Source organism: Arvicola amphibius, chromosome 5 (genome assembly GCF_903992535.2).
Source record: "Arvicola amphibius chromosome 5, mArvAmp1.2, whole genome shotgun sequence".
Lineage (NCBI taxonomy): Eukaryota > Metazoa > Chordata > Mammalia > Rodentia > Cricetidae > Arvicola > Arvicola amphibius.
Genome location: NC_052051.1, coordinates 147109181 through 147135212, shown reverse-complemented (window position 1 = coordinate 147135212; position 26032 = coordinate 147109181). Strand labels below are relative to the sequence as shown.

The following is a 26032-nucleotide window of genomic DNA, read 5'->3' as shown; positions in this document are numbered from 1 at the left end:
CTAAGCTAAGACTGAGCTTTCATAATTAAGTCTCTGTGTCAGTACTTGTGAATTGGCAGCCCAAGGAAAAATCTGACTCAATCCTCTCAATTCATTCCTCTTCTGTTTTAAATACCATATTCTGTAGGTCTCCGAAGTGTTTAAAGGCCACCTATCTAGTTAAAATATATCTCTGTTTGATCTTGAAAAGACACGTAACAAGTTTGACTGTTATAGATAACTACTAACCTGTCTTTATTATCCTAAATAGCTTTCAAGAACTAGAAATTTACATTACATTTTAAAATGAGCTGCATAGGCACCATACTTTAAACACATATATGTGTGTGTGTATTAACAAAAATAACCTTAAATTTATATCAATATACTGAAATCCATACCAATGCAAAATATTTGAGTCTAGTGGTTGTTCAAAAGTAGATAATCAACCCTTTTATCACATCATTTCTGTACTATATCCCTCCCCCTTTTCTTTTCAGAAAGAAATCCCTGACTCTTATCTCCTTTGTTTAGCTTTTTTTCCTGACCATGACCAACAATCAGCCCCCATAAATAATGATAAGCATCCATAATGCATTGAATGACCAAAAATCACCTACCCCACCTCTTAGGAATGTGGGCATCATGTTCTCTAGACTGCTTCCTGTTGTCTGGGGGTGACAGCATCTTCAGGGGACCCTAAGAAAATTGTGATAATGGTCAAATCCTGGGAGAGCTAGCTGTATCTTTTGTTGTCCATTCTCTGTGTAAGTGCAGGGCTTATCTAGAGTCTTGGGTGGAGTCGTACATAAGGCTGGACCATCTCAGCCCGCCACTTGGAAGTTGTTTAGGATCCAGAATTTTGAGGAAACTGCAAGAGAGGCATCCTGAGAGGCTGGGTCACCTGGGCTACTTGTCTTCATTGGTGTCTGGTCCTTTTGTTCTGAAAACAGAAACTTTTAAAGGTAACATATATATCTGCATTAACACAAATATGGTATGTGCGTTAAAGGTAACATACATATCTGCATTAACACAAATATAGTATTGTGGCGTGTACAAGTCTGCTAGAGATTTTCTATTTTGTTTGATCCAGTAAAAGGTATCTGTCAACTCTAATTTAACCATTTTGCTTTACATGAAAAAATAATTTATAAACCAATTTGTTCCATGGAAACATACCCCACCACCAAAAAAAAAAAAAAAAAAAAAAAAAAAAAATCAGGAGAAACATTGTTGTCTGGGAAAACGGCATGAAAATCAAACCAAACGCGGAAGAGTAAACGTTTTCCCTTCGAGGTCAGCAGCTCCAGCCGTCACGCGTCGCAGCCACCACATTAGAGACTTGGAAGTTAGGGAGCCGCGACCCTCTTCAGGCTACGCAGCCAGGCCGAGCGGGCGAGCGGGCGGGGGCCACCGAGCGCGGACCTCCCGCGCACCTCCCACGCGCCTAGAGCGGCAGCGGCGGACCGCGGGGCGGCGCACTTCCGGCCGCGCGTCTCTGCTCGTGCTCTGCTGGGCCTCGGAGCCGGCCTGTGCCTCCCTCGCCTCCGGCGGGCCTCGGAGAGAGGGTGAGTGGGGCCGGACGCCCGAGGGGGGCGGGCGCAGAGGTCCCGGGAGCGCCTGACGGCGAGGACGCGCCGAGTGGTGCCCGGAGCTGGCGGTGGCCACAGGCCTGGCCACTCACTCTCAGGCCCACACAGCTCCTTCATCTTCAGAATGATGGGCGGCGTCATCACCCTCCTGCTCCCCAGGCCTTGACACTGCCTTCCTGGAAACTGAGGAGCTGCTGGGCTCCACTAGTAACCCAGGGGCTGTGGGAGGCCACGGTTAGCAGAGATTGTGATCTGCAGTCAGGCCCACTGTGACAAGTGACAGCATTGTCAAGGCAGAAATTACTACGCACGCTCTCGAACGTGGATGACAGTCTTGGGAAAGCCAGCAGCTGCTTTTTGTCCAAGAAGACAGGGACCAAATGTGGTTTGCTAGCATTTAATTCCTAATAACCTAGAGAGATGCATGTCATCAAACCACCATTGCTTAAATAGTTGCTGTTTGCCACCTGACCTGCTGGGAGGGTTTTGATTGTTGAGTATATTTTTAAACTTTGTATTGGAGAAATTTTCAAGCATACATGGAAAAAAAAATTCCCAATTCATGATCAAGCTTCTTTCACCCATTACCCTCTTTCCCGCGGTTGTTTTAAAGCCATTCTGAAATGTACCCATTCCATCTGCTAAATGCTTGTCGATAAGCATTTATGTTTTTGAACATAAAGTCATCATCCATCTAGTTAGCATTTCATACTATCATCTATTATCCAATTAGTGTTTTTTTTTTTTTTTTTTTTTTTTTTTTTTTTTTTTTTTTTTTTGGTTTTTCGAGACAGGGTTTCTCTGTAGCTTTGGAGCCTGTCCTGGAACTAGCTCTTGTAGACCAGGCTGGTCTCGAACTCACAGAGATCCGCCTGCCTCTGCCTCCCGAGTGCTGGGATTAAAGGCGTGCGCCACCACCGCCCGGCTCCAATTAGTGTTTACATTTTCCCTCCTGTCTCTTCCTTTGCCAGTTTATCTTGTACTAGCTGAAAAACCAAGCCATGTGTCCTATGTGTATTTTCCTACCACCTGCATATTGTTATATATATATATATATGTATGTACATATATATACATACATATACATGGAATTCCTTAGTAAAGTGATATTTAGCCTTTTCTGGTTCTGGTTCTGGTTCTATTTTCGGCAAGAAAACCTCATGGAGGCCTACCGTTCATTTCATACTGCACCATCTTAGATAAGATCTTGCCTCTCTTCATGGATCTTTAATATGTAAAGCGCACCTCAGGGTAAGCAGATAATTGAGTAAGGAACAACTAAGGGCTACTCACCTTGTGGCAACCCCTAATGAAATAATGGGTCTTGCCAGTGATCATCTGTAGACATTAACAGCAGAAAAGGAGGCATTTCTAACACTGTGTCCTTCCTGTTGGAAGCCCCTCCTACCCAGCTGGGTTGGAGAGGAATCCAGGTTGCCCAGGAGAATTTGAAGCTCCATGAATACTCTATGGCAATGTATTGAACTGACATGTCTAATTCTGTGTGTGTTTCAAATCTCTCCTTTTCTTTGATTTTTGTCTCAAGATAGGGTTTCTCTAGGCCAGGTTGACCTCAAACTCTCAATCCCTCTACTTAAGCCTCGTCATGCTAGGGTCCGAGGTGTTCACCAACACACCCAGTTGGAATTTGTGTTGATGTGTGCCAATGCATGTGGAGGCCAGAAGTCAATGTTGCATGTCTTCCAGATCACCCTCTACCTTAGTTTTTTGAGGTAGACTAAGGTCTTTGACTCACAGGTTGTCTAGACTGGCTGGCCAGTGAGTTCCAGGGATGTGCTTGTCTACTTCCCCAGCCCTGGGGTTACAGACACCCCTGCCAGACCTAGATTTTTATGTGGGTGCTGGGGATCTGTACGCAGACCCTCATGCTGTGTGTCTGGCACTTTACTTGGCTGAGATATTTCTCTAGCCTCTGAAAAGTTTCAACTTGGGTTTGTTTTTGTTGTTTTGAGATAAGTCCTTACTGTGTAGCCTTAGGTGGCCTAGAGCTTGCTGCGTAGACTATTTAGAGAGAGATCTGCCTGCCTCTCTTCTGAGAATTGGTATTAAAGGCATGTGCCACCATGCCCCACCTGAATATTTTTTTAATAAACCATATTTTTAATGTTGACTGATGATTTCAGGCTATGATCCTTGGGATATAGTTTTGTTTGTTTGTTTCCTGGGCTGGTTTGAAAGTATCTCTTGTAGCTCAGTCTGACCTTAAAGTTGCTGTGTTGCTTAAGCTGGGGATTTTGTTCTCCCAGATCCTCTTAGCTCCACTGTCTGAGTGCTTGGATCACAGGTGTGCACCACCTAGCCTGTTTCACTAAACACTTCTAAGTGTGACTCGGTATTAGAATTCTGGGAAACAACCCTCTACCCTCTCAAAAACAATGTTAAACAGGTGCCTTAGAGAATTTCCTGGTTAATTGTTCTGGGATGGGCCCTAATCATGGGTGTTTTACAGCTCCCTGAGTAACTATGATGTGTTTTTAGTTTTCCAACCCCTTGTCTAGATCCATTCTTTGTTAGGGATTGCAAACCAATTATGTAAAGTAGGGATAGGAGCCGCAGATAGGAGATTAGGAAATTCTGCTAGGACGTGAAAATGCCCATCCCTGAGAGCCCTGAATGGAAACTCTTCTTAGTTTTGATGATTTGGACTCAGCTAAATTCACATGTACATATCATCTGGCTTCTGATACATCTTTTTCTATAAACTCTAGCACTGCTCTTGGTAAGGAGGAGACACATTGGAACTTCTCTTTCCACAGTTCTGGCCAGAACTGTAAAGAAACTGTTCCTTCCATCAGTTCTGTCTCCCAGTTTCTCAGTGGCAAACAACATGAATGCCAGCAACAGTTAGCATCCTGTTCTTCTTTCTGTGTTTAAGTTAGCTTTTTACATTAGCCCTCACTTCCTGAAAAGTGCAGTGCAACAAGGAAGGGGTGCATAAGCCTGCAGACACTAAATTACTTAGTTGTCAAAAGGTGAGCTTGGTCTTAGAGGCAAAAATGCGGAATAAACGCCGGGCGGTGGTGGCGCACGCCTTTAATCCCAGCACTCAGGAGGCAGAGGCAGGCGGATCTCTGAGTTCGAGGCCAGCCTGGTCTACAAGAGCTAGTTCCAGGACAGGCTCTAGAAACTACAGGGAAACCCTGTCTCGAAAAAAACCAAAAAAAAAAAAAAATGCGGAGTAACTCATGAAGGGATGCTAACAGTAACGTTAATGCTTGGCTGTAGATAACCACTTTCAAATTCATGGCCTCTTCCTTAGTTTCTACTGTTCCACACATATATTCATATATATGTATGTATATATATATATATATATATATATATATATGACCTACGAAATAATGGTGTTGCTCACGTGTGCATATGTTTAGGGCTGACCAGCTGGGATTGGATAACTAGGAAGTGGAGGAAGCCCTGAGTGAATGTGTGCTGTTGACACAGCCATGTCATGGACCTCAGCCTCAGACCCATGGGAAAAAGGCAAAGCCTATCAGAGACTGCTCCTGCTGACGTTAGCTAGCCCTGCCTTCCTTTTTAATAGTAGCCCTGCCTCCTTATTCAGCTATGTGCAGTAGTCCTCTCTGTTCAACTCTCTAGAATAAAAGCACTGAGCTTCTGGAATGTTGGGTTGCTCCATCAGATAGCCCAGCCCATCCAACTCCAGCTGTCTGTGTATGTGTATGTATGTTTGTATTTTCTTCGTTCCCTTGCCACCACAGTCACATCTGTCCCTGGATCCATGCAGGACACAGCAGATAACCTGTCAAGTGACTGGCTGGGTGGATACAGCAGATAACCTGTCATGTGACTGGCTGGTCCCTGGAAAAAAACTAATTCTCCCTCCCTAAACACCCATTGATTTTAGCTCTTCCTCTAGTGTGGGACCTTTGGAAATTTCCACCATCCAGGTGGCCACATGGACTGGTATTATCATTTGCAGCCCATGCCTAGGCAGCCATGCTGTTGAGGCTTCACGTGTGTTGCTTCCCGGTCATATTTAGAAGGCACTATCTAGCAGCAGGCATCCTGGTCAGCTGGCCCTTACAAAATCTTTCTGCTGCTTCTTAGATTTGCCTTAGCCTGAGATTTTGTGGATGTTTACCTTTTTCCTGTCATTTGACCGAGTTTCTGAGACACAGATGTTACAAAATGCTGTAATATTGTTTTTTAAAATTTCAGAGCTTCTTGCCTATGCTGGAAAGACTTTTCTACTCCCCAAAGTTACATATTCTTCTGCTCCCCCACCCCTACCTGAGTGTTGGGGCTGGAACCAGAGTTTCTTCCACATGAGGCAAAGGCTAACCTATTGAACTATATCCCCAGCACCCTCCTAATCTTAAAGCATATCCAACTCATGTGGAACTGGTCATTCATAAGTTTCAGCTAGCCCTCATATATTGTGTGTGACACATCCCATCACAGACAGAGATCAAAGGTGGCACAGTGCCTAGATCCAGTGAGAATAGTGCCAGGAGCTGGCAGAAATCCACTGGGCCGCAGATCACTGAGAAGAGTAGCTAGAGTCCTGGCTAGAGGCACACTTGCGGCAGCTCCTCTGTGCACCAGGCCCTGTGCTTGAGCCTCAGGACTTGGGGGAGAAGTCAAAGGTGTGCTCTAAACCAACCATGAACTCTGCCCTTGAGGGAAGGACACCATCCGCACTGCTGCGAAAGATCTGCAGGTGTCCCCGATATTCCCGGAAAAGGGCTGGTCTCCACGGCCGCCACTTGGTGAGCATGGTCAAATACTATCCCTTGTTTAGAACCTTAGCCAGATCCAAGTTTTATTAGGACTTAAAAAACATGAACTATTACAAGTATGATGCCTTCTCATCGGCCTTCTCATCCTCTATTCCCCACTTCTGTACTAACATGAGTCTGGTAAGTTCATGAGCCAGTATAGTCAATTATTAACAAATGTTACTTGAATTTTTGTGTTGTGCACTGTGTGCACTCACACAGAACAACATTTCCTTGTCTGTATATGTGGTACTGGGGTCAAATCCAGAGCTTTGTACATACTCTACCCCAGTTACATCCCCATTTCCAATATAACGACATTGCTGACTTGATTGCATCATATAGAATGGTTTTGTTTCCTTAGAAATGCACATCCCCTATTAATCCTTTCACTGGTATCACCAGCAAACCCCCATCTTTTTACTGTCTCTGTAGTTTGTCTTTTTGAGATTATCATAGGGTTGGAATTCAGTCGCAGTGTTTTACTTACAGTGCCAAGTACCAAGCCCAGAGCCTAGTACGTGCCAAGCAAGAGCTCTACCATTGAACTAAGCCCCGACCCTTCAACTATAGGTTTTTAAAAAATATATATTTATTGATTTATCTGTGTATGGAGGGAGTGTGGAGGTAAGAGGAGAACTAGGAACAGGTTCCCTCCACCATGTGGATTCCAGGGGTCACACTAAGGTTGTCAGATGTGGTGGCAAGTGGCTTAACTTTAGTGCTTTGTGTGTGTGCATACACATGCATGTGCACATGTGCCTGCAGTTGTATAAGGTTTGATGGCTTTTAGTTTCAGCCAGTTAAGATATAATCAGAACTGGAGTATAGCTCAGTGTTAGAGTACCAGCACCATCTTAAACCACCAAACAAGGGATAGCTCCACGGAGAACTCATGTTCAGCCAGTATGGAGATCTAGGCTCAGTTCCTGCACCAAAATCAACTAATCAGTCATCAGTCAGTAAAGCTCAGAGGAATGTGTTTTGGTGCGGTGATTTTTTAAAAATAACCCCCAGGTAATATTTCTGTTGCAGGTTGGAAGATGTCTATGGATGTGACCTTTCTTGGGACAGGAGCAGCATATCCATCCCCAACCCGGGGTGCCTCCGCTGTGGTTCTTCGGTGTGAGGGCGAGTGCTGGCTCTTTGACTGTGGGGAGGGAACACAGACACAACTTATGAAAAGCCAACTTAAAGCAGGTTAGTGCACCCAGCCTCTTGCATTGTCTAGGCTCTCGGGAGCTCTTGTGTAACAGCCCTGAGGTAGCATCCACTTCAGAGCTAGGGCTCTGTCTGGCAAGACTTGGAAGAGCATCCGGCATCCAGCAGTGCCTGCTGAATGTCATATATGCCTTTACTTGCTTCTCACTCATCCTGCAAGTGTTGAGAGAAGGATTTATGAAGGCCTGGGCATTCAGGATAGCGAGAGACACAAGAGGTGTAGCAGATGAACCCTGCCCTGACAGAGGGCTGGTGGCCAGACTGGTCTCCTGCAGAAGATAGCATTCTGGGAGAATGCAAAGGGCAGGCAGTCGGAGGGCAGACGGAGGATGCTCCCCTTGCTGTCATGGTAGCCATCTGACAGGTTTATCTATGAATTGCTGAGAGAGGAAAACTCCCTGGCCTGGGGAGAATGGAAGTCCAGCTTGAGGGAATGGAGTAGTGAGCCCAGACCAGCACCTGGAGCAGAGGATTCCAGTGGTGAAAGCTCTCAGCCTGGAAACAGCAGACCTGGGTGTTAGGCCCAGTTGTATCTCCGGTTTGACCTTAGCAGAGCAGAGGGCTTAATCAGGACAGGGATACGAACTGCCTAAAAGAAATGCTATAAACCAGTGTGTAGCACTTGCTTGGAATCCTAGAACTCAGGAGGTAGACAGGATAGCCTGAGCTACACAGTGAGCCCTTGTCTCAGAAAAAATTAAGGGAATTATATATATTAAGTAATTCATCTCTTCCGTGGTTGCTTCCATCTCATCATTTAAATCTTTAAAAATAATTTCTAATAGCTCATCAATTATCAGGTTTTCATCATTTAAATCTCTTCTCAAAGGCTATTTCCTCAGGATTTCCTGAACCTCCTGGGTTAAGTACCTTCCCCTACTCCAGTCATTTCTTTATTTTATATAGTTTATTAACTTCTTAGCGTCATTAGTGTCTGGAACTGTGCTATTTAAGTAGTTTTTGTGCTTGCATATTGATGTGGAGTTAGGTAGGTTTATTGACACTTGTGTGCTTGGTAAATGCCTAATAGGCTCCTGTTCATGGTGAACAGGTGGGCATTTAGGGTCCCACTCTTGAGGTCTTGATAAATCATAGTTGCCACAGATCATCAGAGGGTGTGCACTTGGTCTTTAAAGAAACATACTTCTAGTGTCCAGGGACCAGCAGCCATCAATCATGTAAATACAGAAAAAAGGGAGGTTTTTAAATACTTGCAGCATGAAAGAGGGAGTACTAATTATGGTAGAATGCATGCTTAGTATATATACCACCGTGTTCCAGTCCCCATTATTGAAACCAAAGCCAGCAGAGCGGAGGAAATGAGTATTAGGCGGTCCCTAGAGCAGTACACCAGCAACAGCACGGCGACAGCACAGATGACAGCGTGGTGCGTGGTCCATTTGCAAGGCCCTGATTCAGAGAGAGAGAGAGAGAACTGGCCATTGAGTGCTCTACCACTGAGACATATCCTAGTACTTTTTATTTTGAGGTAAGAATTTGCTATGTTACCCATTGACTGTCCTTGAATTCACTCAGTAGTCAGGAAGGCCTTGAATTTGTGGTCTTCCTGATTCAGCTTTCCCAGTAGTTGGAACAGTAGGCTTGTGCTACCAGGTCTGGCTAATTGTGTGTGTGTGTGTGTGTGTGTGTGTGTGTGTGTGTGTGTGTAAGCTGGAGCTGGAGGGAGGAAGGGAAGGAAGAAAACCATGTTGCTGAAGCTGCTCTAGTGACACATTCCTGTCAGCCCGGTACTTAGGTGGTAGAAGCAGGAGGATTAGGAATTCATGGTTATCCTCTGTTTTTGTAAAGCCTGAGCTACATGAGACCTTGTTTCAAAGGAACAAAACTTCTTAGTTATAACATTTTTGAATACATATTTTCATTGAAGAAATTCAAATAAAATAAAACTAAAAGGTGTAAATAAGAAAAGCCCAAGTCTTCCTCACATAGACACCCTCAAAACCTCTCTCTCTTTTCTTGTAGGCAGGGTTTTGTGTAATCATGAGGCTTTGAGCTTGTTATGTAGCCCATGACTTTGAATATCAACCCTCCTGCCTTTTTTTTCCTGTGGTACTGGGGAGTGAATTCAGGACTTGATGAATGATAGACAAACACTCTACCAACTGAGTTACGTTCCTAGCTCCCACAGGTACATTCTAAAAATACAGATGTGGTGATGGTGTGAATATGTATAGAAGTATGTGTAATTTGCCTAACTGGAGCCACACTGTACTCGACATTAACTACTTTGGATGTTTTTAGCTGAGCGGTGTGTTTATCACATACTGTAGAACAGCAGATTTAATTGCACCGTCATGTCCACCTAAGGATGCTCTGTGTTCTGCTTCTCTGTGGGCAGTGTTTCCCCACCACTTCCTTGTGCCTAGGGGAAGGGAATCGGGTGTGACCTCCACTCTTCACCTGTCGGCTTCCTCATACCTTTCATAACTGTGGTCGCCATTCCTTGTCTCTCAGAAATCACATTTCCCGAAAATGAAATGCCTGGCCTTCTTGAAACTGATAACTGTGGGAAGCAGTTTTTCTCTTACTTTGTTTCCCATGCTTGTTCTGGGTTCCCAGGCTGTTTTGTGTTCAGTGCTGGCTTTGTTTTGCAATAGATAGTGAGAAGACTTAGAAAGCCTGATGTTGGCAGTGTTGAGGCCAACATGGGATCTGGATTCGGTAACTGCTGCAGTTCTTTTGTTTCTAGAGTCCTTGGGTCACATTAAGAGACAGCCTGGAAAGGGAAAATGGGAAATTTAAGGATTATCCTTTCATTTGAAGTTTTTTTAAAAAGAAAAAGCAGTAAACTATGAAGGCTAAAGGGCCCAGGAGTGTAGCTCAGTGAGCACTCGCTAAGTGTGTGTGTGGCGCCCTAGATTCAATCCCCAGCACCACACAAAATTATAAATCAGACCTGAAGAACAGAAGAGCAAAGGCAGCATGTGGAAGACGAGGGGGGGGGGAGGGGAGGGCAGGGGGTCCTCGAGGACCCAGTCGGCCTCTGAGCCAGCTGTTGTTCTAGGCCACTGTAGCCTCGGCAGCCTCGGCCTGGTCCTTCTGGGAAGTCTTGCTTTGAGAGCATTGCTGTCAGAACAAGTCATGGTGTGATAAACTGTTCCTGTTCTTTTATGGTGTCAATAAACTGCTCCTGTACTTTTATGGTATCATATACTTCAGATAGGTGGCCCTTGAGCCTGTTCTACTGGAAATATGCTGTTTGTGATTGTTACTTTCAAAATGCCCATGGTACATCTCAGAAAATGCTGATGTGGCATCCTGCCAATTACCAGCAGTAAATTCAGTTTACCATTAGCTAAATCAAGTTATGACTAAGCCAGTGTGCACTGAAAAAGCTGTTATGTAGATTCAGACTGGAAGCAAGAGCTGGGCCCATGTGCCCTCGTGTAAAATGATCAGGGATCTGCCTTCAGTCTGCAGCCTGGCATCTGGTGTTCATGACCCACCTCTTCTCTCACCTGTTCCTCTTCTAGTTATCTTACTCTTCCTCCTTCTTCTTTCTTCCTCAGTCCTTGTTCTGTTTGTCCTTCTTCCACATCCTCACTGGGACACATAGTTCAGTCTTCATGGCTGAATCCCTATTCAGGAAGGAGACCTTAAAAGGCAGTTTTGGGGTTAGGCCTGAGGCAGTCAGTTAGAACCATAGCACATTCCACTTTGCTGTAGTGGTGCGTCTCAGAGGACTGACAGCAGACAGTGTAGCCGAAAGATACTTTGACACTTGAGGCCTAGTTAGTTATCTTGATAAACTTTTTTTTTTATCTAAAGTGAACAGTTGACCTACAAGTGTTTTGATTTTGAGATTTATTTATTACACATACAACATTCTGCCTCCATGTATGTTTGCACACCAGAAGAGGGCACCAGATCTCATTATAGATGGTTGTGAGCCATCATGTGGTTACTGGGAATTGAACTCAGGACCTCTGAAAGAGCAATCAGTGCTCCTAACCTCTGAGCCATCTCTCCAGCCCTCTTGATGAACTTTTATATTTCACTTTGGAAAATGAGGATACACAGGAAAACACTTGGAAAGCTGTAAAGCATTGTAATTTGAATATTTTCATAGAAAAAATAATATCCTGTTTAAACCATCTGGTGGAACTGGGCTTGGTAGTTTACACCTATAATCCTATCACTTGGGAGGCTAAGGCAGGAGAATTGCCACAAGTTCAAGGCTGCCTGAATTACGTGGTGAGTTCCAGGTTAGCATGGGCTACAGGGTGAGATCTCAGAAAGCAACCAAGTAATGCTGGGTAGATGTCTCAAGGGTAAGAGTGTTTGCTGTCCAGCTCGAGGTCCTGAGTTCAAATCCCCACATCTGTGTAAAGAGCTGGGCATATCTGGTGCCTTTAACCCCAGCATTAGTGGGTAGTCAGGGAAGCAGAGCCTGGGAACTCACTGGTCATCCAGCCTGGTCAAAATGGTGAGCTTCTGGTTTATAAGAGAGCCTGTCTGAAGATGAAAGTAGGGAGCAGTAGAAGAAGTCACCCAAACACCTCCTCTGGTCTCTACGTGCATGTATAGCTACATATTCATGTGCACAGACTACACACACAACACCACATGCACACCCCACAAACATACAGAAAACATACAGAAAACCAGCCAACTAATAAGAGCATAGAGCATAATAAAACCTATCTCTCTTTTCTCTGGAGTCACACAGCAAGATGAAAGGAATAAGTAAGTGGATGGTAACATGCAGAACGTCCAATTTCAGCTTACTGCTTTTTACATAAGTTCTTAGTCTTGTTTTAAATTGCTTTGTCTGTGGAACTGAGGGTATTCCTAATGGCAGTGCAGTGGCAGAGCAACTGTTTTGTGTACACAAGGCTACCCTCCAGCATCACGCTGAGGGCTGGGGATATTGAGTCAAATAGTTTTGTTTTGGTTTTTATTTCTGAAAATTATCCTAATGTTTTTCTCTGTCTCAATCAAAAGGGAGAATTACCAAGATCTTCATCACACATCTTCATGGAGACCACTTCTTCGGCCTTCCGGGCCTCCTCTGTACGATCAGCCTACAGAGTGGCTCTGTGGTCACAAGGCAGCCTATTGAAATCTATGGCCCTGTAGGGCTTCGGGACTTCATCTGGAGAACCATGGAGCTCTCCCATACAGAGCTGGTCTTCCCTTATGTGGTCCATGAGATAGTGCCCACAGCGGGTCAGTGTCCTGTGGAAGAAGTAAGAGAACTTCCACATGTGAACGAAGCAGACAGCCCTCCCAAAGGACAGGGACGAACCATCTTGTTAGACACAGAAGAAAACTCCTACTGTCTGGTTGATGATGAGCAGTTTGTTGTAAAAGCATTTCGCCTCTTTCACAGAATTCCATCCTTTGGTTTTTCAATTGTGGAAAAGAAACGTGCAGGTAAACTCAATGCACAGAAGCTGAAAGACCTCGGTAAGTATGCCTTTCCTTCTTTATCTGAGCTGTCTTACTGGAAGCCACTGGGAGTGCCAGGGTAGCCTGTTTCCTGTGTGGTCACTGTAAGCACTCACTTCCTTTGCCCAAAATTTGCTTATTAAGGAAAATCTTTGGTGTCTAAACATACTATTCAGAACAAAACTAGAATATTTAATATATTTTAATCTTTTCTCATTAGTTTACTGGATTCACATTCGTTTTTCTTCCTTTTTGACTGCATTGGGGATTGAATCTAGGACACAAGCTAAACAAGCACTGAGCTCTATCTCCAATTCGTTTATTATTTTTTACCTGAGCCAGGGTTTCACTAAGTTGCTCATGGTGGCTTTGAATGTGAGATCATTCTGAGAAGCTGGGATACAGCCTGTATGACCAGGCCCAGCTCTGACTTGGTTGGCAAGGTGGTTTGAATTGGGCTGGTAAGTCCATGATTTATTTTTATTTCCTTGTACTTTCCTTTTTTTATTTTGGTCATGCTAGGGTTCAAGCCCATGTGCTCTGCCACTAACCTATACTTGTAATCTCTATGTTTTATTTTTGAAGTTGTATTTTCGTTTTTTAAATGTTTCTATTTTTATTCTTGTTTGATACAGGATTTTCACTCTGTAGCCCAGCCTGGCCTACAACTCACTATGTAGCTTAAATTCAAACTCATGATCCTCCAGCCTCTGCCTCAAGATTGTTTGGAATTGGAAATGTGCACAGTCCTCAGGTATGTTTTTGATGACATCTTTGTGTGAGGTGTGTGAGCTGTGTGTGTGTGTGTGTGTGCTCTCATTCACGCATGTGCATGCAGAGGTCAGAGGTCAACATGAAGAGTCCTCAATTACTGTCTACCTTTTTGATGCAGGCTCTCTCACTGCACCTAGAGGTCATTATTTTGGCTAGATTGGCTCCCCAGAGAGACCCTGATGCTAAGGTTGCACCTGGCTTTTACATGGGTGCTGGAATCTGAGCTCAGGTCCCCCAAGCACTTTACCCACTGAGGCATCTCCTTGGCCCTTCAATGCCATCTTCAGTGCAAGGATTTTTGCCATGGGTCTTTACAACAGCAGCCAACTTCCTCAAGACTTCTTTTCTGTCTACCTTGCCTGCTCATTCCATCCTGAGTAAATTAATTTGGCATTCAGGACACTGCACCTTAACTGGTTCTACATATACCATGGTCACCATAGTGGGAAGGAAACACACAAAGATGGGAAAAGGGCCTTGAAGAAGTTGTCTTTTCTCCCTGTGAGGCCATGATGCACAAGTGATGAGACCTTAAGAAATGGAGGTCAGGTCCATCCTATGCCCAGCCTTACCACTACACCTGGCATGACATGGATATTCCTGTTGAAAGAACGGTAGTGATTCATCTAAATTTTAGTTACCTTCCCCAACTGAAATAATATACTAGATAATGAGGAAAGTGATGTAGGTCAAAGGTATTTTTGTCATTCTGTGACAAAATTCTGTGTAAATAGTTATATTTGGAAACTTTAAACATGATCACTGTTGGAAATATTGACCATATATTTGTTTGTGTTATCCTCTGTGTTAGTCTGTATTAAATAACACTAAAGCTTGAAATCTGGAACTACTACCATCTACCAAGAAGATTAATAATCATGTATGATTGCCTGAAATACCCCTCAACCTTATTTTTGGTGGTTTTGCTTGGTGTGTGTGTGCATGTGTGTTTGCCGTGGTGTGCAGGCAGGGGTCAGAGGATAACTTTTGAGAGTCGATTCTCTCCTTCCACCATGTGGGTCTCAGGAAACAAACTGAGGTCATTAGGCTTGGCTGCAAAGGTCCCTAGCTCAAACTTAGGATCCCAATAGTCCTCTCTACTAAGTTTTTTATTCAGTTAGACTGTTTGCAGACACTTATTCTGACTGGAGATATTGATTATATGATTATTTAGATGTACTCTTTGATGTTGTAGTAAATAAAGGATCCCCCAAACTGTTATCCCATGCAAAGCAGAAAATCAAAGCTGGTATCTCGAGTATAGTAAGGCCTAAGTGATACTTCAGAGCTTAAAAGTCAGCTCACACATGTGCTAGGAAAAGCGTAAAAAATAAATAAATAAATAAAAAGAAAGAAAGAAAAGCATAAAGCCATTGTTAATCGCAACACTGAACTTTTAAAATGTTTAACTATCCCAGTTGTCTACTAGTAGGAAAACACCTCTTGCAGTTTTGGAAATGATCAGGTGTCTTTAATTTTTTAATTTTATGTGTATGGATGTTTTGTCTGCATTATGTGTGTACCATATACCTGTCTTTCATCCTCAGAGGCCCTGGTACTGGAGGTACAGACATTTGTGAACTGTCATGTGGGTGCTAGGAATTGACTTCAGGTCCTTTGGAAGGGCAGCAAATGCTCTTAACTGCTGAGTTAAGAGCCCTTGATGCCTTTGCTGTTTGCTGTTTGCTGTGCTGTTGAAGCTGTTTCTTTATAAATCATAACTCCACGTCCTTGATGTGATGTTATCTCTCTCTGCATCATCAGGTGTGCCCCCAGGTCCTGCCTATGGAAAGCTGAAAAATGGAATTTCGGTTGTTTTGGATAATGGAGTTACAATTTCTCCCCAAGATGTCTTAAAAAAGCCTATGGTTGGAAGAAAAATCTGCATACTGGGTGACTGTTGCGGGGTTGTGGGTGATGGAGGAGTGAAGCTGTGCTTTGAAGCAGACCTGTTGATCCACGAGGCGACTCTGGATGATTCTCAGATGGACAAAGCAAAAGAGCATGGCCACAGCACACCCCAGATGGCAGCGACATTCGCGAAGCTGTGCCGTGCAAAGAGGCTGGTCCTGACTCACTTCAGCCAGCGGTACAAACCGATTGCCTTGGCTAGAGAGGGAGAGACAGATGGCATTGCAGAGCTGAAAAGGCAAGCTGAGTCAGTGTTAGATCTCCAAGAAGTGACGCTGGCGGAAGACTTTATGGTTATTGGCATTCCCATCAAGAAATGAGAGCAGTGCTCCGGAAGGCACAGACATGGGCGCGCTGTAGCTGGGTCCCCAGACCTGCACTGCAGGCTTCTGTTGTTGGTCGTGAGTGATTTTTTTTCTTTATGTTTTGGATTTTTTCCTTAAAATTATTTTGTCCCTAATAATCCTTAAGATGGAGCTGGATTGCTGAGCTGACTCAGTAGTGAGAGGGAACAATAAATCATTTTTAAATGATAAAAATACCCAGCATCCTTCTTAAAGTGCAGATGGGATAGAATCATAGATTTTTCAGGGGTATTGCTCTGTGTCTCTCACCACAGACAGAAGCCAGTTCTCCACGCAGTGTTGGAGTTAGCTCTGCCCAGCTTAACTGCCATTATTGGCAAAGTGTCTAGGACTGGGTCCTCTTGGCTACAAAATGATATTTTGTCAGTTTGTATAGAATTTGTCCTAACATGGAGATAAATGTAGAGGCCATATTGATGGTGACATGGTGAGCGTTCACTGGAATAGTCAGTGCGGCTTGGACTAGGGTTCATCTTAGCATTTTATTCAACATCCCAGTTTCTTTCAACACATGGTCCTGGGTAGTTTACCGGGAATTAGATGCCATGGAGTTGGTTCTCTTGTAGCAGTGACTGAGGAAGATGGTGGCTCCACAGTGGCCCAGTCAAGGGGGTCAGGAATGCCGTGTGTAGTGCACGGTTCTGCATAACAATCACCTTGATATTCTAGGCCTGTTCAGAGACACAAAACTTTACTCCCAATGTGAATATACTTTGCCAAAATTAGTGATGTAATGGATTGAATTAGTAGACAAGCTCAGTCTTCCAATAGATGGTAAAGGATGAGCGTGGTCGAATGAAAATGCCACATCAAGTATTATTTGGAAAAAAATGAGCCATCGAGTGAAGCTTGTAACTGTGGGGAGAAGTATCCCCGAATCCCCCACCCAGGGAGAGGATCTCCTTCCGGGCCAGCGGCCCTGGAGCTGGGCTGTGAGCTGAATGTGCAGGTGGACCCATGGACGACGTCAGGAGTCAGAGTGGAGCCTGCCGCTGCAGCACTGAGCTAGAAGACACAAGTGCTGCACTGCCTCGGAGAAAAAGGCCGTCTTTTCTCTCAGTGCTTAAATTGAGGGTGCATATACAGAGATGTTTTATAGATTCTTATACATGTGCTTGCGTATGTGCATAGTTTATTCATGCATATTTTTACGTGAAGGCTGGTCTCCCTCCACTATTTTCTTAAATAAAGATATTTTATTGGACAAACAAAAACTAGGAGTTTATTATCAAAAAATCCTCTGTAAGAAACTCTGAGGCATTATTTTTGGCACAATAAAAATAATGAAAGCCATAAAGGGGCAAGTAGCTAGTGATGTGGAGAAACACTGACTGTAGGGGCTTCAAGACAAAGCGCTGGCTGACAGACGAGTCTTCAACTGCTCTTCTCATGAGCGTTTCTGTAGCATCAAGTGGTCTCTGAAAATATGAGCTTAGTGATTTTATTTCATTTTAGAGTTGTGTCTTGGAGCACTGAAGTTGTTTTCTGTTAGTAGAAATAAAGCTAACATGGGGTCTTTATGTATCTCCAAGTCATTCCTTCTTTCTAGTTGATCTCTCTGTCAGGCATGGTGGCACAAACCTGTTTCTTTTGCATTTGTGAAGGTAAGGCAGGAGAATTCAAGATCCAGGAGAGCCTGGCTTACATAGTAAGACTTTAATCTAAAAAGGAAGGAAGGAAGGAAGGAAGGAAGGAAGGAAGGAAGGAAGGAAGGAAGGAAGGAAGGAAGGAAGGAAAGAACAAGGACAGAAATACATCTGACATAACATATTTTCATATTCATTCATGTTCCTAAACCCACACAGGAGTGGCCTGTTTTATTAGTCTATTGAAAATACAACTTCATCAATTTAAAAGCCCTCTCTCAAGTCCCACCCTCTTCCTGTCTTCTCTCTCCTTTTTTAACAAGTCTCACTGTGTTCTCCTGCTTGAGAGCTGTCGTTATTAAGTATGCATTTGTAATCTGACTATAATGTTTTGAATATTTCTTTACTAAGGTTTGTAATTTTTAGGCTGCGAGTGTAACTTGGTGGTTAGAACACTTGCATAGAATGTCTGAGGCACTGGGTTTAATTCTGTAGTATAAAAAGGAAAGAAGATTTTTGCCTCCTAGTGCAAATATCTTTATTATGCCTTTAAGTTAATACATATAATTCAACCCTTATTTCTTTGCATATTCTGATGCAAGCTTGAAGTTTTGCTACTTTTCCCTTTATTAATAAAATAGAAATCCTTCTTCAGTGTGTTTGTCACAGATAGACGGGGTGACACCTTCATCTTACAGAGGTGTATGCTCATAGTGAAGTCTACAAGATCCGTCCTTACTGGCACATTTGAGAGCTGATGAGCTAAGGAAGTGATTAGTGGGAGCATTGCCATCCCATCTTTCTCTTTCTTCTTTTTTCCTTTGAGATGGGGTCTTATGTAGCCAAGGATAACCTTGAACTTGCTATGTAGCCAGGGATGACCTTGAGTTTCTGATGTTTTTGCTTCACCGTCAGAATGCTGGGGTAACAGTTAGATGCCATCATACCAGGCTTGTGTAGTACTGAGGATCGAACCCAGGACTTTGTGTCTGCAAAGCAAATACTCTACCAACTGAGCTACATCCCAAAGCCCAAATACATAAAGTTTTTGTTTATTTTGTTTTTTAGGAGAATATTAAAAGGAAGCACTGGTTGTGACTTTGAATATTCTCTCTTGACAGAGAAGAGCTAAGTTTAAGGAGGTGCTATGGGTTTATAGTGTGTGGTTTTTCTTCTTTTCCTTCAGTGTACAAAAATGAAAAACAACTATTTAAGGATATCATGTTTTAAAAAGCAAGAAAAGTGTCTGCAAATATAGCTTGGGTAGAAAGTGGTTAGCCTGAATAAGGTATTGGGTTTGATCCCCAGTGCCCCCACTTTACCACCTCCCTGAAGAAAAACAAGGGAGTAGTGAAGGGAATATAAATGGTTAAACGTATAAGAATTATGAAAATGTAATAAATACACTGTTTTGCATGATTAGTATGTGCTAATAACTTTTCTAAGTGGAGAAAGCCGCCGTGGCAGAGGGGCAGGAAGTCTGGGGAGCAACGACCACTTTTGTTGGTGACTTTTGAGTCACTGGTATGAAGGATATTGTGGCTGTTTGTATGTATATATCCATTTAGTATAGCATTGAATCACAGCACCCATAGAGATTAACCACTTCTCTGAATAATTAGCTGCCCCACACGGGCACTCCAGAGACAGTTCAGCACCAGTGCTTGTAATGTTCCTGTTTGTCATCTGTACTGTAGCTAGAGGAGTGGTTCTTCCCCCAAAATGTAAAGTTTTGCTATCTCTCCCTAACGTGAAACTTCGTAGTGGTCTGGTTCACTCATCTCTCTCTAACTTAATCTCACTTCTCAGTGCTACTCAAGTTTGCAGTCCCAGCCATGTGGGCCTCCTCTCCGTCCTCCAACAAGGCTTCCTGGTGTTCCAGAGCCTTCCTGTGGTCTGCTTCCTTCACCTGAAATGTTGTTGCCAACCCCAAATCAACCTAGAGAACCTGCAGGCCACAGCTCTGCAGCCTCATGGACTTGGCCTGCCCAGCTCCCGCTAGGTGGTGTGTGTGTTTTTCCCAGCGCCTACGCCATCTTCCCGCAGTTGTCACTCAGCTTCCCTTCGCCTCTGTATGTGACGTTTCTCTCACACCAGCTCTGTAAGCCACACAAGGGCAGAGCTCTGTCTGCTTCTGTTCCCCTTTATGACTGACTAACTCAGTGCCTAGAACATCAAAGGCACTCAATAAATAGTGTTGACTGGATCAAATGTTCTTGTCCTGTTATTTTGTTAGTGTTTAGTACTTTGTTATCCAATGGATTTTTCCTCCTGATTCATGTTAAACACACACAATGCACAGACCAAGTCTCTGACACAGAGGAAGAGGAACAGAACTCTTGCTTGGTGTTAGTGGGAAAATCCTTACAAATAGTATTCTGAAAGTTTAGTTTGGTGTTTTAAGATATGCAGGCAAAACCCTAGAGTGGGGGGAAAAGTTTAGAGAAAGCTTTTCTCTACTTAAGTTGGATACCAGCTTTGGCCGTGTAAGGATGTTAGAGCAAAGCAAGAAAGGAGCAGGGAGGCTGAGCCTTGGGCAGTAGTCTGGAGATTTACACGTGTAGAAAATGGCATGGGGACCTCCTTTTTTAATGTTTTTTCAAGACAAAGGTTTCTCTAGCTCTCCAAGAACTTGCTTTGTAGACCAGGCTGACCTTGAACTCACAGAGATCCACCAGCCTCCTGGGATTAATCCACCGCCCTGCTTTATTCAACTTTTTTTTCTAAAGGAAATAAAAAATAGTTTATTGTGAGCCAATTAAGAGAAGCTGTGACCTGATGCTGATACAGGTTCCCTTGAATGATGTGTTTTATTCCTGGCCTTGTTGTCCGGAAGTGAGTCCCTGCGTAGTCCTAAACGTGGAGGTCTGCGAGATCCATGCTTAGAGGAGTCTTTCTGTGCGCTACACAGCACTAATGGAGAACAAGTCCTGAATGTTGTGACAGTCTCCTGTGGGGAAGGGGGACAGCAGCATGCAGACAGTGAACAATCCCTCATGGGGAACAGTTCCAGACGCTGTAGTCAGAAGTGACCACAGAACTGCCTCCAAGAAATGACCAGAAGCCTAGAAGGAGGCACAGACTTTTATGGAGCCATTTTCAGTCACATCTAAAGGACAAGATTAATTGACACCTAGACGCAGATATTTCTATGTTCTTGATGCATTCTGAGGGTTGGATAAGGCTGTTCTTATTATCCTGATTAATAAGGAAGTTGGGGGGCCTAAGTTTTCCCAAAGCAAAAAAAAATCCACCCCTAAATAAAGCTAGCCGAGAAGCCCTGCTCAGATGTCAGCCTGCTAATTATATACTCAGCAGACATGGCAGGTACAAAGATTAAATTCACCCACAAAAAAAAAAAGTGTAAGGGAAAAGCGAGGGATCAGGTTTTTCAGCAGTATAAATCTCTGTAACTGGCAGGGCTGTTCAGACAGCACAAGCAGAACTAAGCAGCATTTAGTTCTGTGTCACCCAGCCAAACAAGGTCATCGTGTCCAGGTTTTCTACATTGTTGTGACTTCCGGAGACGATGAGTTAGTCTGACTCTCTCTCTTTCCCACGTCTGGACTGGAACTGACCTTCTCAACGTCCAGGTCTGGGCCAGCAACCCAAGGGCTAACCCTCGCCCCCATAGGACATGGGCACACAGCTAGCAGGACTAGAGCACAGTCCCTTTCTCCCGCGCACGCCTAGCCTGTGAGGCATCGTCACCTAGGACAACAGTCTTGGAACTAGCTGACTTTCCTGAGACGTACGGGCTACTTTTTAATGAAACACTTCTAGCATTTGGTCTTCCTGAAACCTAGGAGAGCCAGTGCCACGTTAGTGCTCAGGGTGGTGTCAGGATGAAGACCCTCCAAGTTACCGAAGACAAGGAAGACGGACATACTGGTCAAGGCTCAATGATAAATGATTAGCTAACACATTCTTTCTCAGGTCTAGTTTCCACTTTGTTGTTTAGAAAAAACTGAGGGAGGATGTCATTTGTTAACAGTATAAGGTGTGGGTTTTTGTTTTGTTTTTTTTCTTTTTGGTTGGTTAGTTGGTTTTGCTTTTGCTGGGTATTAAACTCATAGTGACATTTTAAAGATAAAAACTTTATTGAGCCGGGCGGTGGTGGCACACGTCTTTAATCCCAGCACTTGGGAGGCAGAGGCAGGCGGATCTCTGTGAGTTCGAGGCCAGCCTGGTCTACAAGAGCTAGTTCCAGGACAGGCTTTAAAAAAGCTACAGAGAAACCCTGTCTCGAAAAACCAAAAAAAAAAAGAAAAAAAACTTTATTGAGCTCGAATTCACATAGTTTACAATTCAATGTGCAACTATCACTATTACCGGTTTTAGGGTGTTTTTATTATCCCCCAGAGAAACCCCACACTGCCGGCAGCTAGTCATTCCCAACCCACTCCTTTCCACTCATTCCAGCCCCCTAGCCTGGGGAGCCTGGAATCTGTTTTCAGTTCTGAGCATTGTGTCCGAATAAGATTGTACAGCATGAGTTTCTTCGTAAATGACTTCTTCCACTCAGCATATTTTCAATATATGTCCCATCAGTAATTGTCCTTTTATGGCTAAGTACTATATGGATATACTTGATTTTATTTATCCATTCTTCAGTAGATTGGATAGATTATTTTAAAATATTTTTTATAAAATATCTATATTAGGGATATGAAAGGAGATATTGGTACACATATCAGCATTAATATGATAAAAATAATGCCATAAATAGTGTTAATATTAGGTGAAACTACTAAAGCAACTTTTTAAGAAAGCAAAACCTACGAGCTGAGCATGGTAGAGCATCTCTGCCCTCCTGGCATTTAAGAAGCTGAAGCAGGCCGTCTTGGGCTGCACAGTCAAATCCAGTCTCAAAAAACAAAACAAAAACCTCAAACCATCAACAAAAAGGACCAAAACAAACCCCTCCCCTCCTCAACCATTGGACAGATGTGGTTTTGTTTGTCTACAGTATCAGTGCTTGGGGACGGTCTGGAACCCGGGAGTTTGAGGCTGCCTATGCCAACATAGTTAGACTCTGTCTCAAAGTCAAAGATTACAAAGGAGAGAGAGAGAGAGAGAGAGAGAGAGAGAGAGAGAGAGAGAGAGAGAGAGAGAGAGAGAGAGAGAGAGAACAACCCAAAACACAGTTTGTCAGAACTTATACAGTACTTTTGAAAATACTTGAAAATACATAGTATGAACTTTTCAGAGCATTCTTAAGACTATTATTTTTAAAAAGTTTAATTTATGGCTAAAAATTTTGCACTTTTTCCTTGGTTTCCATTAGTGAATTATTCTCCAGAAACACCTTCCTTCCACAGACACTTCTAGAAGGCTGAGAAAAGGGAATTTTCCCAGCCTTTTATGAGGCCAGTATAATCTAGATGATGTCGAAATGGAAGGACAGAAAAAGAACTGACAGTTACATGCTAATCTCTCCCATAAAACCCTGAAGAAAGTAATTAGCTAATTGAATCCAGTGACATATATTACAAAAGACATCTTTACGAGGGAAGTTCATTCCAGGAACGCAAAGCTTTTTAACACTGGGAAAAGCATTGCTGTTCACATCAACAAAGATGGGAGAAGAATGGCAAGACACTCTCCCAGACAGGGGCATTTGTACAAAACGTAACGCTCTTTTATAATAAGAAGAATTCTGATCATATTAAGGAGATGCCTTTATTCTAACAAGTAATATCTAAAAAATACAGTAAATGTTACACCTAGTAATTTTTTTGTAATAAAAGTTTTGTCTCTAAGAAACATTTAAGAATGTCCACTTAGTACCATATTAATAATAAAGGGTTTTTTTTTTTTGGCCCAGCTTTATTATGACAAAGATGGGGACAATCCCCACCTCACCTCTGGACAGGGAGCTCTTGTACCTTTCCTTGAAAACCCCATTTAGAGAGTCACACACAACCCCACTCCCCATGCTCAAGTCCTAGGAACCTCCTGAGAGAGAGGGATAGACAAGCAGGGTCTTCTGCTCACAGGCACCACCAGAGAGCACCTGAACTCTTGCTGGAAGGAATGTATGGGGCGACAGCTTAGACCGACCTGAGGGATGGGAGACGCTCTCACAGGTCTTTTCTGCAAGCATAGGACCCCAGCTGCTACTCCAAGGAGACCCTGCTCACTCCATGAACCTGCTGTTGAAAGGAATTGCTTTGTTTGGTGTGCGCTAGGGTCTCGCAGTCCATACTCTGTGGCCCGAGAGGCCAGGTTCTGCAGTGGTAACAGCAGTAACTGCAGTTTATGCTCCAACACGTCAACCCGGGACTGCAGCCTGTGCATCTGCTCCCTCACCATGCTATCTGCTCCTGCTGTGGGGTTTGGGGCCACTAGCGAGGTCCTCTCTCCTTGAGCAAACAGAGCATCCCATCTGCAGATGGGCTTTGCCACTCCCAACACTGGCACCACTGCCCACAGCATTGACACAGCGCTGGAAACGACTGGCCTCTTCAATACTGCATTCATCCACATCTGTCTGGCAAGTGTCTCCCTGCCATCACACACGGCAGCAGCAGTAGCCTAGGAGGATGCAACTCCCTCCATTTGCACAAGGAGGCTGCCATGTTGCAGCTCTACAGAGCCCCAGGGAGCCCGCTGGTCCTCTTCCAACCAGAGCAGCAGCTATAGCAAGGCCTGGTGGGAGTCGGCCCAGGGCTATGGGGATGAAAGCCTGGTAGATGGTCCAGCGGGTGCCGCGAGCTCAGTGTCCATCGCAAGTGATAAGGAAAGACTGGTGTAAACGTTGCACAAAGGACTCCGAGACAGGGTCTGCAGAAAACCCCATGGCACACACTCCGCCACTGGGCCTGTAGACATGCGCAGTACCGCCTACTGCCAACCCTAGAAACCATGGCACAAACAGCTCTCAGGAGCCCCACGCGGTTCGTGGGGTAGCTTTCTTCTTTTGGTGGCTGCGTGGTCCTGGGTGCACACCTTAATATATTTCCTTAAATGTCATAGCAGTACAATAAAGCAAGACATATAAACAAGCAAACAAACAAATAAGTGAAAATTAAAAAGAAAGAGATAAAATGGCCTTTGTTAGCAGGTAATGTAATTGCCTGGGTAGGAAGTCCAAAAGAATTAAGCAGATAACTGGGAAGGATTAATAAATTAATTTAGCCAGGTTGATGAACATAGTTAACATGTAGAAAATAAAGCTTATTTATAATGTACAGGGGGATAGCCCCCTTTGCAACAACCGTGACTTAGAGTAGAAAGTGATGCATTTACAAAAGCTTTCAGAGGGCATATGAACAAAAATCTGAAGGGTCACCGGTATAGCAGATGAAATCATAGACTCTGACACAAGTCTGGGGGGTGGCTGTGGAGCAATTACTTCATCTCTCCTGTGGCTCAGCTCCTTTGTCTATCATTGTGGGGCAGCAGCAGGATTCTAAAGAGTGTGTTGTCACGCTGCCTGAGTGGTGGCAAGTGCTTAGGACAGGAAGTGCTGCACACAGAGCTAACGTTGTCACCTTGGAGCCTGAGGTATTATCCGGTCATTCTCCGGGAGTTCTGGAAGCGGCCTTGGAGAGTTCCACTGGCCTGGAGTATCGGGGAGACAGCACCTACAACCCCGCAGCTCTGCCACTGGGCCTGTAGACATGCTCAGTACTGCCTACTGCCAACCCTAGGAACCATGGCACAAACAGCTCTCAGGAGGTAGGTGAAGGACATATTGCTTCCCGTCGGTGTTGAAGTCCCCAGCCACATGTGACTACTGAGTGCCTGAGCTATAGCTGGCCCAAATCAAAATATGCTGGGAGCAGACAATACTCACAGGGTTTCGAAGACATTTGGAAGTAACATGATCCAATTTTTATATTGACTATATGTTAAAATGGTATTTTAGCCATATTAGGTTATGTTATAGTATTGATGTTGGCTTTGTGCTTAGGAAGATGGTTCAGTGGGTACGGATGTTTGCCGTCCTCCAGCACCCGTGTACAAGACAGGCTGTCTGTTGCGGGTAGAGACAAGTAGATCCTGGGAGCTCTCTGACAGTGGGAATGGTGAGCTTCTCGAATTCTCTGAGACACCGTCTCAAGGGAATAAGGTGTAAAGTGACAGAGGAAGGAAGACACTTAATGTCCCCTGGCTTCCTCATTCAAACACACACACACACACACACACACACACGCTATTGAGTTCACCTGTGTTAGTATAGTTTTGCTGTATTTGCGGCAGGGTCTCACTATAGATGCGGGGCTTGTCTTTAACTTTCAATTATCATGCCTCGGCCTCCCAAGTGTTTGGATCATTGAATACTACACCCATCTTTTTAGGTGCTAGTGTATCTACAAGAAAATTCACAATTACCATTTGAATCTCAAAAGGACAATGCTACTTTACACCATATAGATGAGAATGGAGTCCTTGAAAGACATGGTTCAGGTCATGCCGCTACT

General features: G+C 43.9%; 1 protein-coding gene and 1 pseudogene across 2 annotated transcripts; one reads left to right on the top strand and one right to left on the bottom strand.

Moving 5' to 3' along the window:
* The first annotated feature begins 1440 nt into the window (after window positions 1–1440).
* On the top strand, window positions 1441–19809 carry Elac1 (elaC ribonuclease Z 1). Of its 2 annotated transcripts, none has more exons than XM_038330663.1 (4): window positions 1441–1550; window positions 7370–7534; window positions 12521–12985; window positions 15506–19809. In XM_038330663.1, the coding sequence occupies exons 2-4, from the start codon at window positions 7378–7380 to the stop codon at window positions 15970–15972; spliced, it is 1089 nt and encodes a 362-aa protein (XP_038186591.1). In that variant the 5' UTR covers window positions 1441–1550; window positions 7370–7377; the 3' UTR covers window positions 15973–19809. The 2 variants fall into 2 exon arrangements, with proteins under 2 accessions (XP_038186591.1, XP_038186592.1); XM_038330664.1 differs by lacking the exon at window positions 1441–1550 and adding an exon at window positions 6145–6325.
* On the bottom strand, window positions 19402–25230 carry LOC119815384 (annotated as a pseudogene).
* Window positions 25231–26032: the final 802 nt, after the last annotated feature.

What these genes read in the sequence shown, in the direction of transcription:
- Elac1 (XM_038330663.1), top strand. Translation starts at nt 7,378, where the DNA reads ATGTCTATGGATGTGACCTTTCTTGGGACAGGAGCAGCATATCCATCC. An exon ending in GAAAAGCCAACTTAAAGCAG is followed by an intron (nt 7,535 to 12,520) that starts GTTAGTGCACCC and finishes CTCAATCAAAAG; the next exon opens with GGAGAATTACCAAGATCTTC. An exon ending in ACAGAAGCTGAAAGACCTCG is followed by an intron (nt 12,986 to 15,505) that starts GTAAGTATGCCT and finishes CTGCATCATCAG; the next exon opens with GTGTGCCCCCAGGTCCTGCC.